The 18,303-nt window shown below is 41.0% G+C and overlaps 1 protein-coding gene across 2 annotated transcripts in view; it reads left to right on the top strand.

The window, feature by feature from the left end:
• Positions 1 to 3,358: 3,358 nt before the first annotated feature.
• LOC118236260 (beta-arrestin-1) overlaps positions 3,359 to 18,303 on the top strand; it is a 37,720-nt gene continuing 22,775 nt past the window's right edge. Inside the window, exon 1 of one of the 2 annotated variants that reach the window (XM_035434477.1) lies at positions 3,359 to 3,982. In XM_035434477.1, coding sequence (XP_035290368.1) covers positions 3,963 to 3,982 — 20 coding nt within the window. In that variant the 5' untranslated portion in view covers positions 3,359 to 3,962. The remainder of the gene's footprint in view (positions 3,983 to 18,303) is intronic. The other variant, XM_035434476.1, reaches the window with a different exon arrangement.

Raw genomic sequence — 18,303 nt, 5'->3', positions numbered from 1 at the left:
CATTTCACCATTTAGGTAGTCTTTGAAGTCTCACTGAAACCTGGACATTGTAAAAGTTGCTTAATGAATGCACCTTAATGGAGTGAGAGACCATCGACCATCAGGAAACGACTCAGTGGGATCACTCCGAGGGCACCCGTTTGCTCATGAAATGGCCGCCGTCTAGCGGTCAGTCTTTCACGCGAAATGCCCTCGCGACATCGGTGGGCCTTCCTTTCGGATTTCGTTTTCCTCATAAAAAAAAAAAAACCCAGGGCAAGGATCTTAATCCCTCACTAATAATATTACCAGACGGTGAAGAAAATAAAATAGCTTAGTCTTCATAATCTTCAAGCCCCTTAAGCGGAGAAACATCGGGCCTTTATAACGATCGCGTTAGCGCAGAGCTGCTGACGAGGCTCGTATCAGAGCGGTTATCGGGCGCTTCTACGGTTCTTTCATTTCACCTCAAAGTTTTATTATGTTGCCCGGGGCCACATCCTGTAATACAGCCGGGTCGTTGTAACAGCCTCCCTTGCCAATTGCGCATTAAAGATACACAAACAAACATGGATGACAACTGTTTTAATTGGGTGTCTGCCCATGGCTAAATGGCGTATTAATAGTTTCAGACATGAAGGGACGTTCAGCGAAGGATCTGTCACCATGGTTAACTGTTTGGACACAATGCGGACATCCCGAGTTTAAGGTCGTGATGGGTCTTCAAGTACAGTCACCCAATTCGGCTGAATTCTTTTGTACTTTTGGTGCCCGCCATGGGTATTTTCACTTGTGTAATATGAATTTGGTAATAAATACATTTTTCATTAATGAACCAGGGACCAGATACCAGTAATGTTAATGCTCACAGGATAGGGGAGATGTCTCTTAGAAGAACCTTTATTCTTCTGCCTTCTCCTCTAGGTCAAAATTATATTATTTTACATTTAAAATGTAACTGACATTTGTCAGTTTATCTAAGACCCTAAAATGTTTTATCTCTGATTATCTTTTTTATCTCAACTGCAATTTAACATGTGAAGAAATTAGACAATTTCTAAATGTCAAATTCTCATTGAATGTAAAACACTGAAATTAAAACTGAGAATTAGCCAGGCACTTTTCCAATAGTTTTACAATATTATTTATTATAGCACCTCTTTTGGTACATGCCTTATAAGCATGTCTTATATGTCATACTCATCTTTTAACAGAATGTATTAAAAAGAATGCAAAGGCTATGAAATTCTGGGCAAGGTTTCATGCATTGCTTTATAAATGGAGGGATAATCCAACATATTTTCTCAAACGTAATAGTTTAAACAAAGTTGGAATAAATAATAATTTACAAGGATAATCAACAAACATCTGATGATATTTTATGATATATGATTTAAATTTTTTCAGGGGGAAATAATGTTCACATTTCTGGTGCATGTTTACTCTTCTACAACTTGCAGTATTTTTATTGGGTCTTCCACTTAAAACAAGGATTTCCAAATTGTTGATGTTGAATGCCAGTTTCTGTTGATTGTATTTTTACGGTTGGTTGCAGACTAATTAGTGCCACCAACTTTATACTGCCAAAACATTGACATCAAATCTGCTCTGGCTTCTTTAATAATTCCTCGTCTCTTCAGGAAAAAAATGTTTTGTTTTTTGTTTCGCACTGCATGTCTAATACATGCAGATTAGGCATTGCTTCCTTAAAGGTACAGTACAACTAATAATGCACTCAGCGCTAGCCTGAATCACAATTCCCAGTGTACACCTGTAGATTTTATCCAGGTCATGAGAGCTTCGATCCATCGCCTGTAATCATGGGGTGCCTTGGGAACATTGCCCATAAATGAGTATAACTGTTCAATTTGCAATAGAAAGAAAGAGGGGGATGAACCGTGCTGGATAAGTTGACTGTCAAAACAACCTGGGTGGCCATGACCAACCACAGTTTGTTAACCCTACCTTTAAATGTCACATAAATTTATATGTGAGAATCACATAATTCTGATTATATATGGTTTCACTTGCCATTTATAAGCCATATCTTCAGCAAAGCCTAAATTGGCCTGAGAAATAATATAATAATATTGTGTATATATGAGTAGTTGGCAAAAGGAAATAACTACTCTGTGCAACTTTATTTTCATAGGAGGCACAAACTGAACATGACCAATCCAACACAGGAGCAGGTGAAGGCTGAAGCTGACGCCTGCCATCAAGTAATTAGATCGACTAAATCTAATATTTCTCGAAAGCGGGATGATGTCAGAGGATATGACCTTTTGGGTCGCTGTTCGCGCTCACATTTAATTAATTAAAAATTATAATCCGTGTCAAAAAGGGTGACCTAATGCGGGTGCAGTAGATTACAGTTCACTTTATAATTCACGAAAGTATTTTCAGCACACACACGCGTCTTTTCTCCTTACCTTTCCTCCATCGAGTCAATTTACTTTCCTGCTATACCTCTACCTGGTGTAGTGGTTAAAAACAAAATGGCTGGCCAGCACAGTTTCCATCAATATGTTGCTTGGGGGAAATAAGGGCACCCATAAAACATTTGTCCCTTACCTACACAGTAAAATGAAAACCAATTAATTGGCATTTTAAAATAAAACCCTTCACAACCCATGTTTTTTTCAGGGAACTGAGTACTGAAGTAATTCACTAGTTATTGAAATTGCTTCATAAACTAAAATGTGGAAATGATGCAGGCGCTAAGCTGATCGCACGGACTGACCGCATTCGTTCGGTGCAGAAAAGCTCTCACACTGATCATCTTTGGCGGTGACGCTAAAATAGCGGCGTGGAACTAGCGGCGTGGAAGTAATTATGTTTATGTTTAGCAGGGTGGAGAGCGTTACGCTCTCTTCCATGAGGCTTGAAGCAATTAATCAGCCTGCCAGCAATCTGTGTAATGCACAGGGATCTGAAATGGCAGGGATGGGGCGAACGCCCCACCGATTCGTCGCTTGCAGGGGGGGGGGGGGCGACGGTGATCAGCCGCGGACCTGCCTCTGAAATGATGTCGGCGCGAAGACGTGAAATGAGGCTTCGCTGAAACGCGTTTCCGCAGGGACCCGTGACTGAGTCGGCCTCGGGGGGGGGGGGGGGGCGTCGTTATTCTCGTCGCTGCTCTCCCTCTCCTCGGCTTTGCCGCGCTTTTAAGATGAGCCAAAGTTTGGCGAACCGTCGACGGTAAGGGGGGGTGGGGTGGGGTGGTGGGGGGGAGAAGCTTTCGCGCTCCACAGCGCGCGCGTGCGCACGCGGTCACACGCGCCCACACACACACACACACACACGCAGACCACGGAGCGTGTGTCTGAGGGACAGAGTGAGAGAGAGAGAGAGAGCGTAAGAGAGGGTAGGGGAGGAGGAGGAGGAGGAGAGAGAGAAACAGAGAGAGTGAGAGAGAGAGAGAGAGAGAGAGAGAGGGAGAGAGAGCAGCGGGAGGAAGCAGAGCGGTAGAACGGAAGGGTTGAATGATTCCCATTGAGAGCAGCAGTGTCCAGGATTTCTCAGCCCAACAGAGCTTTTAATCTCTTCCCCTGGATTTACACAGCGATTCATCATCACAACAACAGCCTCGCAGAACAGAAAACAAAAAGGGATAACCCGGTCCTTTTTTTTTTTTTTTGTGAGCACGCGTGGGTGTGTGTGTGTCTGCGTGCGTGCGTGCGTGCGTGTGTGTGTGGGTGCGCGCGCGTGTGTGCCTGTACGTGTGTTCGGAAGCACCATTGGCGATGCTGTTTTAATTGGATTCAGCAGGAGAGAGAGTGCAGGGCGGAGAGGCCGTGAGCAGCTGACTGCCGAGCGCCTCCCTCGCCTCCGCTGCGCTTCCACCGGACGAGCGTTTCTCCCCCCCCCCCCCACTCCGCCCCCACCCCCACCCCCCCACCCCACCCCCCCTACGGCCCTCAGCTCGTAAGCGCTCCGGTCCCTCAGCCGCCAGGGAGAGCCTGAACACGCCGGCGCTCGCCATGGGAGACAAAGGCACCAGGTAAGCAACCGCTTTTCCCCCGGGGACCTTCGCCGCTCCTGAGCCTCCCGATCGTTGCAGGCGCTGTATATCGTTCAGGGAACGAGCTGTCACCTCCGCTCTCTGCCAGCCGGCTCCGCGCTGCGTGCGTTCGGTGCTGGAGGTGTGAAAATGCCGTGACCGTCTTCCCGTGTCGTCGCTGGTTCTGCCGCCGTTCGCTTCCACTCTGTTGTTATTATTATTTTTTTGTGCATATCTCCATCGGGGAATTGCGAGAGACTCTCGGCAGAATGCTCGCGCACCGCTAGCGCTGAGCTCGCCTCTTCAACCCGTCATTAACGCTCGCTGTGATGGTCGAGCCACAGCCTGTTTTATGGACCTCAATAAATTTGTCACCGTTTTAATGCCACGGGATTCTCTGCCTTGAGGTTTAGGTGGGAGCATTTGGCATCAAAAATATGTTAACTTCTCATATTTGTTTGACCTACTAGGTTCTTATTTACTTAATGCATTTATGTACATATCTGTCAAACAGCCACCTCACAAAGTCAGAATACTAGGACATACAGACAGTGGGTTTACAATGATTTGAAATCCACTTCGGGGGGTGTACTCTTAGCTCTGACGCTAGGTGCGGACAGAGGGCTTACCCTGTAATTTCAACAGTTGATAGACGAGGACCATGACTGGTTCCTCAGCAGCATTAAAGAGTCATTCATCTTCCTTTATCAAACCAAGACTTTTATGTGGAGTCCTGCAGCAAGGTGAGAGATTAACAGGCTTACGGGGGCCGGTTCATTATGAACTGAGGCTATTGATTTGGGGTCCCCTGGGTGGCCCCCTTCCCCCTTTTGACCATGAAAGAACAAATTCCTCGGAGGAAGTCTGGAGGCTGCTCTAGCTTTGGACAGTCTGATTGTTGCTTTTTTGGAAAAAGGAGGAGGCACGTGAAGAGAAGCTTTGCCAGGACATTGCGCTCGCAAACCTTGTAGCTATCACAGCCTACTTCAGTTGGTCTTCTAACACATAGCTAGCACACCATTAGGGTTCTGGGGTGATCGATCGATACATCCAGGGCATGTTTTTTTTTCAGTGTCCTGTGGTTGTAGCTGCAATAACTGGTGCTGTGCTGACACATGATCAAGCCAAGCCGCCTTTTTAAAAAAGATTCCCCTTGCCATTTTGCAGCTCACCTTTGCTCTGTTGCTATAAGATGCCATTTCATGTGAGGTGGTGATCTTTCTCATTATCTGTTCATTTCTTGGCCAAATTTTAGCTCCCCCAAAGGTGGTCTCCATCATATTTAATCTCCATGACTCACCTCCCTCAGTTTCTAAATGTCAGGTTATAGGTTTGACCTGCTCTAAACATAGATCCCGCAGATTAACTGCTTGTGGTTGCAGGATTTCCACACCAAAACGTACACACTTGGCTTCCATGAAAATTCATTAAGGAAGGAGGAAGGATGCGTTTGTTGCCATGACTCCAGGAGTGTTCCGGGAACTTGATATTCAAGACATTCTAGCATGCATGAATATCAAAGTGACCTCTACCTCAGTATGATTTTCATTAGTCCTTTAATGGAGAAGAATCAATTTTTTTCCCAGGATACTTGTATTTTCAGTGGCAAAGCAATGTCATTAAATTCCATTAATAATGGCCTGCTTTGAACACTGTGAAACAGGTCAACCACCGGTTTCCATGTAAATGTGGGTGAAAATTTCACAGTTAACCCTGAAGTGCAGCAAACCCTAAACCATGTCCAATGTGAACAAAGCAATCTCCAGTAGCTGGGATTTGTAGTGTTTTATGATACTGTGGAACTACAGTCCTGATTTTTTTGTCCTCACTTGCACCCAATCTGAACTCAAGAATAGGAAATGTAATGTGTGTACAAAATGAGGAGGTAGCAAAGAAGGCCCCTTTTCCAGGGCCTGGGCCCCTAAACATACTTTAGTTGTGTTTTCTCTGTGATGTGCCAAAGCCTTTGTATGAGTCTTTCACATTTTTGGCAGTCAAGGAAAGTGTTTCATGAGTCCCCAGCTCTAAACGGCGCACTCACATTTTCAGTATAACGTGCTACGCGGAACAAAAGTTAATCTGCTACTTATGCAATTTAACGGAATACCGTGGAATTTCAGATGAAAGTTCTACAACTTGAAAGACATGAATTTGCCTGCGGTCCTGTTTATATTCAGAAGCCGTCTCGCTCATGTTATAAGCTCAGGCACATCGTTTGAAAGTGTGGATGGCTGTATTCGCAGATAAGGAAATAGCTGACTGCACCTTACCTTGCTGCAGTTTTTCGCACATAAAGCAGACCACTGGAGGATCCTTGTGGTGGTTTAAAGGAAATTAAAAGCACATTGTATGGTCAATCACTGATAATAATAACACATTATAATAATAACATTAACTGGTTTGCAAAGTTTGAACAATAACTGAACAATCCTCTAGCTGAACAAGTTTTTGTCTATTGATTTTGAAATCGATATGTTCACACAGCCTTCAAACTTTACCTCACACAACACCGAAAAGCAAACATTTCTCCCTAGCAAAGATACTTTAATAAGCGGTGGCTAACCGCTGGAGAAGATGTTCACAAGCGATGAAAAATGATTGGCGCATCCGCATAAAACACAGGCTAATTAGCGCTCCTCACTGACCTGGCCCAGGGACCTTATTCTCCCAGAGCGCCATGGCGATGACTTGCAAGGCGCACTAAATGAGAGCCGAGGAGCTTTTATTTAATTTCCTCCTTCCGTTTAGGGACCTGTGATGTACAACTGTGACTATTATGAGCATAATGGGGGATGGGGGGGAGGCTCATTACGAGAAGCAATAACAGCACCGGATAACAGTTCCCTCTATGATTGCAGTTCCTCCGCATTTATACATATGTATTTAGGAAGACAAGTGTTCTTTTTCTTTCCTTAGAGAGAATAGATTCACCTGTAATATTAAAAAAGCTACCGTGTTTCAGACAGCAGTACTGTGGTTAAACCCTATTGAATGGTAACACAGGTATGCACTGCACGTCCTCGCCAGCAGGATTTGTACAGGTTCATAAATATTCTTGTACTGGCCATCTTTTGCACTGTGTCTATACATTAACTTAAACCAAGAAATGTAATGTTTTGAGTAAATTGGCATAGTAATCATACAACAAACATGATTAAGATAACATAACATAACACCAGCGTGGGTTTCCACTGGGCACAGCCCAACAATGCTTGCACTAAAAATTATCTTTTACTAAAGGGTACCTACTGTTTACTGTTTACCTACAAACTAGGTAGTATCCAGTACCATCAAGCCTGGTATTGAAGACCTCCAGAGTTTATGCCTCTACTACATGACCTGACAAGCTATTCCACACAGTGGCTGTGAAGACATACTTCCTAATGTCTGTGCGGATTTTACCTTTCATTAATTTCCATTTATGCCCCCTCGTTCTACTGACAGAACTCACTTATTATTTGCCAAGAATCACTTATTATCACTTATTCACTTTGTCAATCCCTTGTATGAATTTAAAAGCCTCAGTCAAATTGCTTCTAAGTCTCCTTTTATTAAGTATGAAAAGATAAGACATTGAAAGTCTTTCCTCATTACTTTTATCGTTCATACCAGGAACCAATTTAGTTGCCCTTCTTTGAACCTTTTCCAGGAGCTCCATATCTTTCTTGAAGTACGGTCCCCAGAACTAAACACAGTACTCTAATTGTGGTCTCACAAAGATATTGTATAAGATAGCTTCTTTGGATTTATGCTCAATTATTGTGAAATGTTTTTATTTCCCACTTGTAGAACTTTACTATATAGCTATATTGGATTTAATTCATCAAATCTTCTTGGATTACTTTAGTAGATTCCAAACTAATTGCTAAACCTCCGAGTATTGTATCTCCTGCAAATTTAATTTAATGTATTTTCAATGTTTCTGCCAAGGTTACAATGCATTCACACACTCAGGATGTATTGGAAATGGCTCATGTGGGGGGGGGGGGGAACACAATCATGGAGCAACGTATAAACGCGCATAAACAGCAAAAAAAATAAACAGGAATTGCTTCTTTTAGTGATACAAACCTTCACTTAAAACTGCTATTAAATTGGCTTTTCAATAAATAATGAATACGCTGTACAGTGCATTAGAAACACCAGCAGAGTAACCTAAGAGGGCAAGCCCAGTCCACCTGTCATTTATTATAGATGGCCGGTCCAAGCCCTCTCTGCTCACCTGCCTTCTACGCACCACAATCAGAGTCGTGCCGAGTCTAAGGGTCTACAGCATTATTTATTTATTTATTTATTTTATTTTTTTAAAATTATTTTTTAATAATGTTTTTGGTGAAACCTAGAAGCATTGGCCTTTGAAAGGGACTGAAACTCTAGGGAAAAGGTTAGACATCATTCAAGAGCCACCACCTGCTTTTTAAAAAATTAGTTTACTTGGGTATTTACAGTGAGCTACGTGTCAAGGGATAAGAATGAGAGCCACATTTTTACGGAAATTGTATTTTATTTTAAGGTTATTAACATGGGAACACATCTTATTATGCTGTGCTGTATCCTATTTCTATACAGCAGTTTAAATGCCATATATAAATATATAACACATGCAACAAAACAATTCCAACCTGGCAAAATTCACTGTCTTCATACTGTCAAGTTTTAGTCATTTACATAAAATTGGGACTTTTCTCTTACATAGGAAAAGATTAATGAACAAAAAACAAAGAAAGTCTCTGTTCCCGGTGCAATATATAAAGATATTCATAAAATATGTAGAATACAGGTCTATCAGGTCTAGACAAATGGCATGCTCACAGAAATATGACAAAAGGGTGGTCTAGATTTGAACGGGTTTTCGGTTGTCTCTGGAACAGTTTAAATTGTTCAGTTGTTACTTTATATTAAGAGCTCTGAATTGCTTTATTGATCAGCTCTGAAAGCATTTGCCATAAATGCAGAAAATCTATCCACACAGCAAGACAGTCTCCAGTCGCTGTCAATAATGAATCCCCATTCCCCACGAGTCAAATATTATATACCTACATTCAGTATTATATATGTATTCATATATATTTGTGTGTGTGTGTGTGTGTGTGTGTGCTTGTGTTTGTGTGCAAGTGGTGTGTGTGTGTGTGTGTGTGTGTGTCTGTGTTTGCATGTGTGTGAACTATATCAAAAGCCGGAGGTGCTTATGATGCATTAACTTTCAAACCTATTAGCACATCAAAGGAAACAAAATACCAAGGGGTATTTTTTTCATGAAAAATGAATATCTCCTGTGTCTTGCCTTCCCTGCTATAGGACAACTAACATTTGATTCGGTACAAACATTACAAGGGTGTTTACGCATTTATTTCTGTCAGGAAAATGGCGCCACATCGAAGTACTGCACATGCTCAGCAAGCATACACACACAGCAATCAAGAGGGGCACTTTTGCATTCTGGTCCAGCGAATAGCATTGTCAGTGTGTGTGCTGATTCCATCCCAGGCACTTCAAATCAGCGTGAGTGACACCTGGCCAAACGTTGCCATAGTTACCTATGAGCAAGCATCGCAAGCGTACAACCAGGGCCCAACTACCAGATCAGCCGCTAGAGTGTGATGAACTAGGGGTTATCCTGCTGACCGTAACCCTCCTTCCCTGGGTGCCACCATGGCCAAACAACCCCAGTGAGACTCCCAACCAAATTAAGCACTAGAGCTAGGAGGTAGAACCACACACGGAGTTCGGCTGAATGTTAAATATTTTGAGGGTATGATGCATGAGATCCGCTGTTTGGCAATGACGGTACAATGGATCGTGACACTCTGTTTACAAAGGAGCAGGGCATGCTGGGTGACTCATTCGGTTGATACATTGCTCTAGTGTGCGGATAGGCCCCACGGCTTGGTATCAAAGCCAGACTCTGCCAGTAGGCCCAGGGGTGACGCATACAGCAATTGGCTGTAGCGTAGTTACAGTCGTCCCATTTCAACTGAAAAATTCCAGGTATCTGCAGTTTTCAATTTGAATACCATTTCCCTACAGCACTATAAAGTTTTATGTATCTTCAGTCCCACTAGGGATAGTAAAAGTAGTTATTCAACATTAAATCAAGTTCATATATTTGCAACCTACAAAATGTCCACTGTGATTACTTTGTTTACTGTTATTGTATTTTCAATGTCAGTGGCAACTGTTGAGCTTGGGTAGCCTACTATTACAGTTTTACACCGAAGAAAACATCAGCTAGACTTGCCGACTAGATTGGGGGAATGTGTCAGATTCAAATTTGGTTAGTTTTGTTCCTACTTTACTGGGCACTGATGTATTATCTTTATTCTTTCTTCAGTACAGGTCACATTAGTCCTAATTTTAGGATAGGGGGTTAGGGGGGGAGTGGGGTTGGGTTGTTGAGGCGGTTGTCAGGGCGATTCTGGAGGCTCTGATTGACAGAGGTCCTCATAGAAAGTGTGCTTTAATTGTGCCGGGACAGGGTGGCTTGGGGTGATCCAGCCAAAACTTGGGTTTGGACTGCTTTTGGAAGGAGGGATTAGGTTATGTAGTTTTGTGTTATATATTATGCTATAGCTCCAATATTGGATTTTCTTTTGGAAGGAGGGATTAAGTTATATAGTTTTACATGATATATTATGGTATAGTTCCAATATTGGGTTTGCTTTTGGAAGGAGAGATTAAGTTATATAGTTTTACATTATATATTATGACATAGTTCCAATATTGGATTTACAATGTGAATGCTACGTTTTACTTACATCATACAGAGATTAAATTAATTGTATATATTGGACAGTCTGTCTGTGTTAAAAGAGGAATATTACTGAAGATTTTCAAACAAACAGCTTTAAAAAATATCTATTTGTCTAAATAAGTGTATTATACAGCATATACCTGTTTTACGCAGATTGTGCTGGTAAAGTCATTTCTGAACTGACTCAGTCACAGCCAGTCATAGTATATTATGTTAAGGGTAAACAGCAACCAGAGTGATTCACTGGCTGTTAGAAAATCAGTGGATGTGTATAACTTGCATGTGCTTACATGTCTGAATCAGAAGATAGAAAAGCTAGAACATTTAACTTCAGTGAGAGAATTCAACCCACTTATCTGATCTGATAAAATGTATTATTTTTTATGTGTTATGTTCACAAGATTCAAACTGTCAGAGCCATATCTTTTAATTTCCAGCACATCGTCTGTTAAACCTGCCTAGAAATAGTTCAAAAGGAATTCTGTCGCTGATTTGTTACGACTTGACAATGTCTTTAGAAATTTTTATGGAGTTCGTAAAAATTTAATGAAATGTGACTTGATAAAGGACAGTTTGTGTGAGTGAGAGATATTTAGACAGCATTTGGTCAAATTTAAAAGCATAGCACCTGCTCTGTATTTCTTTACAAGGGTGCGGATCCACCCACACACCAAGGCTGGAATCATTTTTTAATATTTCTGGCAGGGCAGCATAATTCATGCCACATTTTGTTTTTCTTGCACTGTTCAAATGCTTTTATGTTGTACGCTCTCAGTAAAAACTCAAATTTGTCCAGATCAAATTTCGTCAAATTTCATGAAAAATAGGCAACAGGTATATTTCCCATTAAACGAATTCCCTGACACGTTCCCCTGGATTCGTGGACTCTTCATGAAAGAGAGTATCCACCCACCCACTGAGGGAATCATCATGCTGAATGCTGTTCATATGCCAAGGCGTCATATTCATGTTGAATCTTGTTTTTTCTAGTACAGTGCTAGTGCTGGCTTTTGCCTTCTCAGTAGCGGGTTCAGTTTCCCCATAAAATTTCAGTGGTTTCTAAAAAACGGGGGAGGTCTGGTGCATTAAAGGATTTCATGATATTTATAATTAGTAAGACTCTGTTCCTCCTGGGCGTGATTTAGGCTTGAGACTCCTCTGTCCTTAAGTGAAGAAGAATGCGTTTGGTTTTGCTCAACTTCAGCTTTAACAGAGCTCTCCGGCCAGCCCATAAATTCACTCTGAGCCACTCCGACGGCCTTGCCGTAACCATGGAAAAGGAAGAAAAATAATGCTCGCAGGCTGTCATCTATAAACACGCGGCTGCTCCTCCACTTGTTATTCTTAAAGACGTGCAAGAGCAGGGGAAGGATTCCATGTCGAGATAAACCAGAACTTGTCAGTTTCATGCCTTAAAAAATTTATTTCAGTTTGAGGAAAAAAATGCACTGTAGATCTGCTCTACCTGTGATCAAATATTTTTTGTGCTTCATTCTTTTTTTTCATTTTTAATGCTTTACTCTCCCTATTTCTCAAAAAAAAAAAATACATGCCCCATTGTATTTATTGGTGCCATTGTTGCTATAAATTTGGGAGAAGGCAGTGAGGCGCCTGCCCTCCCCCAGAGCACATGATGTCAGCCGCCGCCGGGCTCACACGGACGTGAGTTGACACCGTGTGTGTATAATAACGGGTGGGCATGCGGGCACCTGGCTGAACCGTGGGGGGTCACTTGGGTACGATCAGATGCAGTCGTCCCGGTCGATTACCGTCCCTGTTCTACGCTAGATTAAACTGAGTGTCACCCTGCAGGGCTGCAGAGTTGCACTCGGCATCAACACAGTCCAGCTTCCACACAGACCACAGACTAGAACAGTGCTTTAACAGAACGAGCCCCCAGCCACCCCTGTAAACACATTTTTACACACACTCATACATACACACACACACACACACACACACACACACACATCACGCTTTCAAGTATACTGATGGGGAACACCAGTCCTTCAGTTGACATGATTCTGAAAAGTAATTTGTTCCAGCTGACATTGAAATTAATACTGCAATGTTGCTGGTTCTTATTACTAAGAAACCATTTTTTTGTGTGATATACTGCAAAAAGAAAATGTATGAAGGTGATAAACACTGTCAACATGAAATCAGAAATAATGTGAATAACTGCGTAATATGCCCCCCCCTTTTATGCCATGTATGTCATGAAGAGTAATTTACTGAATGTTCTGTGGCATTTATCACTTCATTATTCACCATTAACCATATTAAGCATTCATGCTGAATTAAATTCATGCTAAATTTAATCCCAGCGTGGCTGAAAAAAAAGGAGGAAAATCTGAGCAATAAAATTTGGTGCATGCAGGGTGTATGTATAGAGTGGCATTACTGCATAGTATGGCACGCAGGAAGTTAAAGGCTATGCAGTGAAGATGTTATGTAACAAAATGTAAGATCAAGAGTTCAGTCATCAGCAGCCAATTACAACATTATAAATGTACTTTGTAATATAAATGCAAATGCGCTGCATTAATGCAGTGCAGCGCCGGCGCTGTATAACTTATGTTTCCGATATGAATTCGTGTTCCAAAATGATAAGCGTCACATTTCTGAAAACGCATTTGCAAAGATGAATATGGATTGTGAAATTCTATTCCAAAAAACCCTCAAGTTTGTGTTCTCAGGATTGCCATTAATCACAGCTAAAAGGTCCGTGCCATATGTTTCAGACTAATAGGAGAACGCTCTTCAACAGAGGGCATTTGTTCATCTAATAGAATCATCTATAATTCATATGACTATAAACAGGAGAACCACAACAGACTAGGATTGCATTTTATACCCAGCATGCTCATTTTAGGGTCTCAAATATATATTACTTAATATATTTATGCAAGCTGTAATATATATTACTGCTACCACTAATTTACAGTGCTCATCGTAACAGTGTTAAATTTTAGAAAACATAGTAATGCTGAATAAAAAAATAAAATAAAATGTTGCTCAGCACTGAAATAAAAAGAGAAATGCAAGATTTCCCATTTAGGAATTAAAGTAATTCCTGGGTAGTGTTTCCTGTCCTACTCAGTGTTTAGAGATAAATTTCTTTGAAGAAGAAGAAAAAAAGATACTAGTATTTAACTCCTACATTGGTTCCTAGGAGTTCAATACTAATAGACGCCCCTTGGTAACTGTCCTGCTTCAGAAATTTGGTTAAGCTTTTATGTTTTACTTCAGAAGTTGTTGATGATACACAGTCCTGGATGCTGCAGTACTGTGTGTAGCTGTCAAATAGAGATGTGCATTTTCCTAGAGATGGCCTTCGCGTGCATTATGCAGATAGGGGCTAAGTTAAAGCATGTTTGCTGAGCCCACGCTCAAGCATATTGCATTTTCCCTGGAAACCAATCCATAAAGATCCTGTTCGTAAATGAGATGTGGTTTTTAATGTTTTCCTCAAGGTTTGACAGGATTCCCCCCCTCCCCCGCCGCCTTCTGAAAGCTCCATGTCTGGACTCAATAATTATTTGAAAATATTGTGGTCATCAGTAAAATTCTTGCAGATTACAGATTACGCTGTTTAAAAATTCAGGGGTCTGCATGAGTGTGTGCTAGCTTCTAAAGGGTTAAAGCATTCCAAATAGGTGCAGATTTAATGCCGATCTGAAATATTCATGTTTTCCTGAGGGTGGGATGATCCCAAGAGAAAGGTCACTGCCATAGAGCTTTGTAGAGAAAAAAATATAAAAGCTGTTCAAGTAACAACAAAAAACAAACCAAAAAAACAACAACTGTGCAGGCCAACAGTATTTGAACAGTGACACGTTTCTTGTTGTTTTGAATCTGAATCTCTAGACATTAGATTTGGAATGAAACGATGAATATGGGGTTAAAGTGTGGACTGCCTGCTTTAATTGGAGGGTACTGACATCCATATTGGCTGATTCACGTAAGCATTACAGCTCTTTTTATGCATAGTTCACAGCATTTGATGACCTTTATGGTAGAAAATTTCTAGCCAGTGTCTCTTCTTACATTGGCGGTGGGGTCATTTTCCTGGAAAGCAAGGCTCTTGTTAAAGGAAATGGGAAAATCATATCCGAAAGTAGATCAGTTTAGGATTAGCACTTCATTATTTTTCTGGGTCTCTGCACTCTCAGATGACTTTGCAGATCAACTACTTTTGAAAGGGGTTGATTGAAATGGGTCAAAAGATAATGAAAATAAACAACATCCCTAAATTATTAAGCAAACTAGCAATCAACGTGATTAAAGATACATTTTCAAAGCATTTCTGTGAACTCGAGAAATGTTTTTTTTTGGGGGGGGAGGATCAAGGTGAACGCTTTGAAATGTTATCATTTTCATAGTGCTTGTCAACAGACAAAGCAGCGATGGCACAAATACGCATCAAAATAAATGAGAATCAAACAAAATGAAGGTCTCGAGGCAAGCAGTGGTTCCATAGCAACAGCTTTCGTTTGAGCTGTGTCATGTGTTCAACCTTTAGAGTGACTGTACTGCCAAAACACAATCAAACAGACTTCTTCCATCATGCAGTGCCTGCTCTGGAGGATGCAGGCAAGCGGGTTTTTCCTTTTTTGCTGGAACTCTAGCAGACCTGGGTCCAGTAACTATTTTCAATTGTTTACACGTTATATGCCGGTAAAATTTGAAACCACAATTTAAAAACCATATAGATCCTACAGAATTTTCAAGGAAATGTTACTAATAAACAAAATGCACAAATATTTGAAAAAATACATTTTTCATCTGGTCATTAGTGAAATGGGAAAACTGTCAGCCATTCAAATGGAATTTTACTGGGGCCAAAATTGTTATTTGGAATACTGTAATTATTTGCCCCAGCAGCTCCACACTCTAGACACAGTTCCAACCTACTTTCACAAAATGGTGTTTTCTCATGCAAATGCACATTCAGTTTTTTTTTTATAAAAGACAGAATGAAGCTATGCTAACTGTTGATAGTGTTTGTAGAACTTGGTTGTATCTGCTTTGGCTCAACAAGCTTCTCCATCGGCTAGGCCCAGATGCTCCCAGGCACAGGCACTGGCACCTCTCCTCTCACTGCTGCTGTTTAATTTACTTCATCTAGTCTTCGGTTCCCATTGGCTAGCGGGCATGCTCCCACAGAGAAATGTCCCCTCCTTCCACTTGGTCCTTTGTCACAATTACGAAGCGTCGGGGGCGAAAAAATGTCAATTCATCGGCAGGTCGGGACTGGAGAACTGTCAGGGGCATGCAGAGGCTATTTATTAGGGAGTCACCCGTCCCCTCTGACGCCGACCGCCCCCAAGACACTCCGACCCTGGGCTGTCGTGACAGAACTCTGATTGCATTGTAAATGGATATGGCAGGACACCTGCTCTCTCCCATTACACGGCCCCATCCCATTGCACTCTTCCCCCCAGGCATGCCTATGCATACAGAGAGAGATGAGGCTGGTGGGTTGTTGTGGCTTATTTGAAACGTATGAGACAGACGCCAAATAATTAACAGACAGTTAAACTGTTTTTTTTTTTTGGCTAATTATATTTAATGTGATTATGGTGCAATATTGCACTAATACCCTTTTATATTATGTTTAGCATTGTTGGTAACTTGGAAGTATAGTATGTGTTCAGACCCATGTTATACCTAAAATTAAACAAATTCATTCTAAGAATCGTGGTGTTCTGATGTCATTAACTGTGAAACATTCAGATTATATAAATTGGGCTCTTGCTTTGCTGTACAGGCTTTTATTTTACCATTTCCATGTTATGTGGCTTCATTTAGCATGAAATACTAAGATGTTCTGCTAATTGCCACAATAATGTGCCTATCCTCTTTGAGCATTATGTGTAATTACTTATTCCTCTCAGAATTGTAGCTTTATCCATTATGGTATGATTATGAGCTCAATTATGCACATAGAACAGGAAGTGCTGCAATATGATAATAAAAATTAGGGACTGCTGTACTGAATTACAGTACCTTTGTTTTTTTGCCACGGGCAAGAGGAAGAGAGTGGGAAAAACAGTCTCTGAGCTCAGAAGGTAGATGGTGGCAGTAGCCACAGAGACATGAGTATCCATGCATAAAATTAAAAAATCTTGGTGATGCATAATATTATAATGCTTCAGAAAGCCTATGCGTAAAAAAATAAAATGTTGCCGCCAGTTTATGAAAATGACATTTCTACTCCTCATATAATTTTAAGCCTATAAGGTGTGAGCTCACAAACCACAAATGTATTAGTTATTAGAATGTTCTTAACTGAACACTAATGCTGATATAACAGTCACTACTGGTAACTGAAAACAATGGAGTTCTAGAACAGTGACTTACAATTTTTTTAAAAACATTCCAGAACACATACTCCTCCAAGGGTTAAGTGTGCATTCCCATTAGCCTCACACATTCCCACACATTCCACTATTGTTTAATACTTGATATTATAGTACTATTTGATATCATATTATTTATATTACTTATGTTATATTATTGACATGCATCCTTCACTTTCATGCTAATTTCATTTCCAAATCGAATTGAAAGTTAACTGGAATGCTCCCAAATCTTTGTGAAACATTTTGGTTTAGATGGGTAATTACCTATGATTTTTACTTCACCTACCAACACATGTTGCAAATCGTGAAGTAAGACTAACAGCCAACGAATGGTCTGTCACTGGATAGTGTAGCTAGAAAAATATTTCCTCTTTTTTTTGTTACTAGCAGCCAGTCCTATTATTGCTTTGTGAACTATTCACATATTTATTGCTATTACTGAGGTTTAGAGAAATCTTGTTACAATACTGTTTAGAGAAGCTGTGTGCTAAAACGTTGATACTGGCTTAAAATTATGCATTAAGGGAAAGTAAAAAAAACAAAAAAAACAGTCATATTTATTTAATGAGCACATTCCGTGCCCCCACAGTAAAATTAGCAGAAAGTTACAGTTATCATTCATAAAAGCAACTTTCGTTTCATTTCACCGTGGGGCGCTCATTAAATCTGTTGTTTGTTAGGTGATCTGGGGACCCCTTGTGATGCACATACTGATAGGCTGCAGGAGTAGCGTGTTGACGCTGATGGAATTACATTGACTGTTTTTTACTTTCCTCAAACTGTAGCTCCTTGTGGAAATGTCCAGCTATTTTTTTCATATCTTGAAGATCTCATGGGGTCCTTGGATTGGCCTCCTGCTACTTGTGATGATTCACTGCATATTTCCCTGCATTGCTAGCTGTTACTGAGCTGTGGGCTGCAATGTAGTTTAAGGGGTAAGGAGTTGGTCTTGTAACCTTAAGGTTGCAGGTTCGATTCCCTGGTAGGACTCTGCAGTTGTACCCTTGAGCAAGGTACTTAACCTGCTTTGCTCCAGTATATATCCAGCTGTATCATTGGATACAATGTAAGTTGCTCTGGATAAGAGCATCTGCTAAATGCCTGTAATGTAATGACAGCTCTGAGATTCATTTTTTCATCTGCATAATACTGGAGCTCCGTGACAGAAAATGAAGGGTTGGTTGATGGGAAAACAATTTGAT

The sequence above is a fragment of the Anguilla anguilla genome, chromosome 9 (assembly GCF_013347855.1).
Source record: "Anguilla anguilla isolate fAngAng1 chromosome 9, fAngAng1.pri, whole genome shotgun sequence".
Lineage (NCBI taxonomy): Eukaryota > Metazoa > Chordata > Actinopteri > Anguilliformes > Anguillidae > Anguilla > Anguilla anguilla.
Note: the sequence above shows the minus strand (reverse complement) of the source record. Positions and strands in the feature narration are given on the sequence as shown.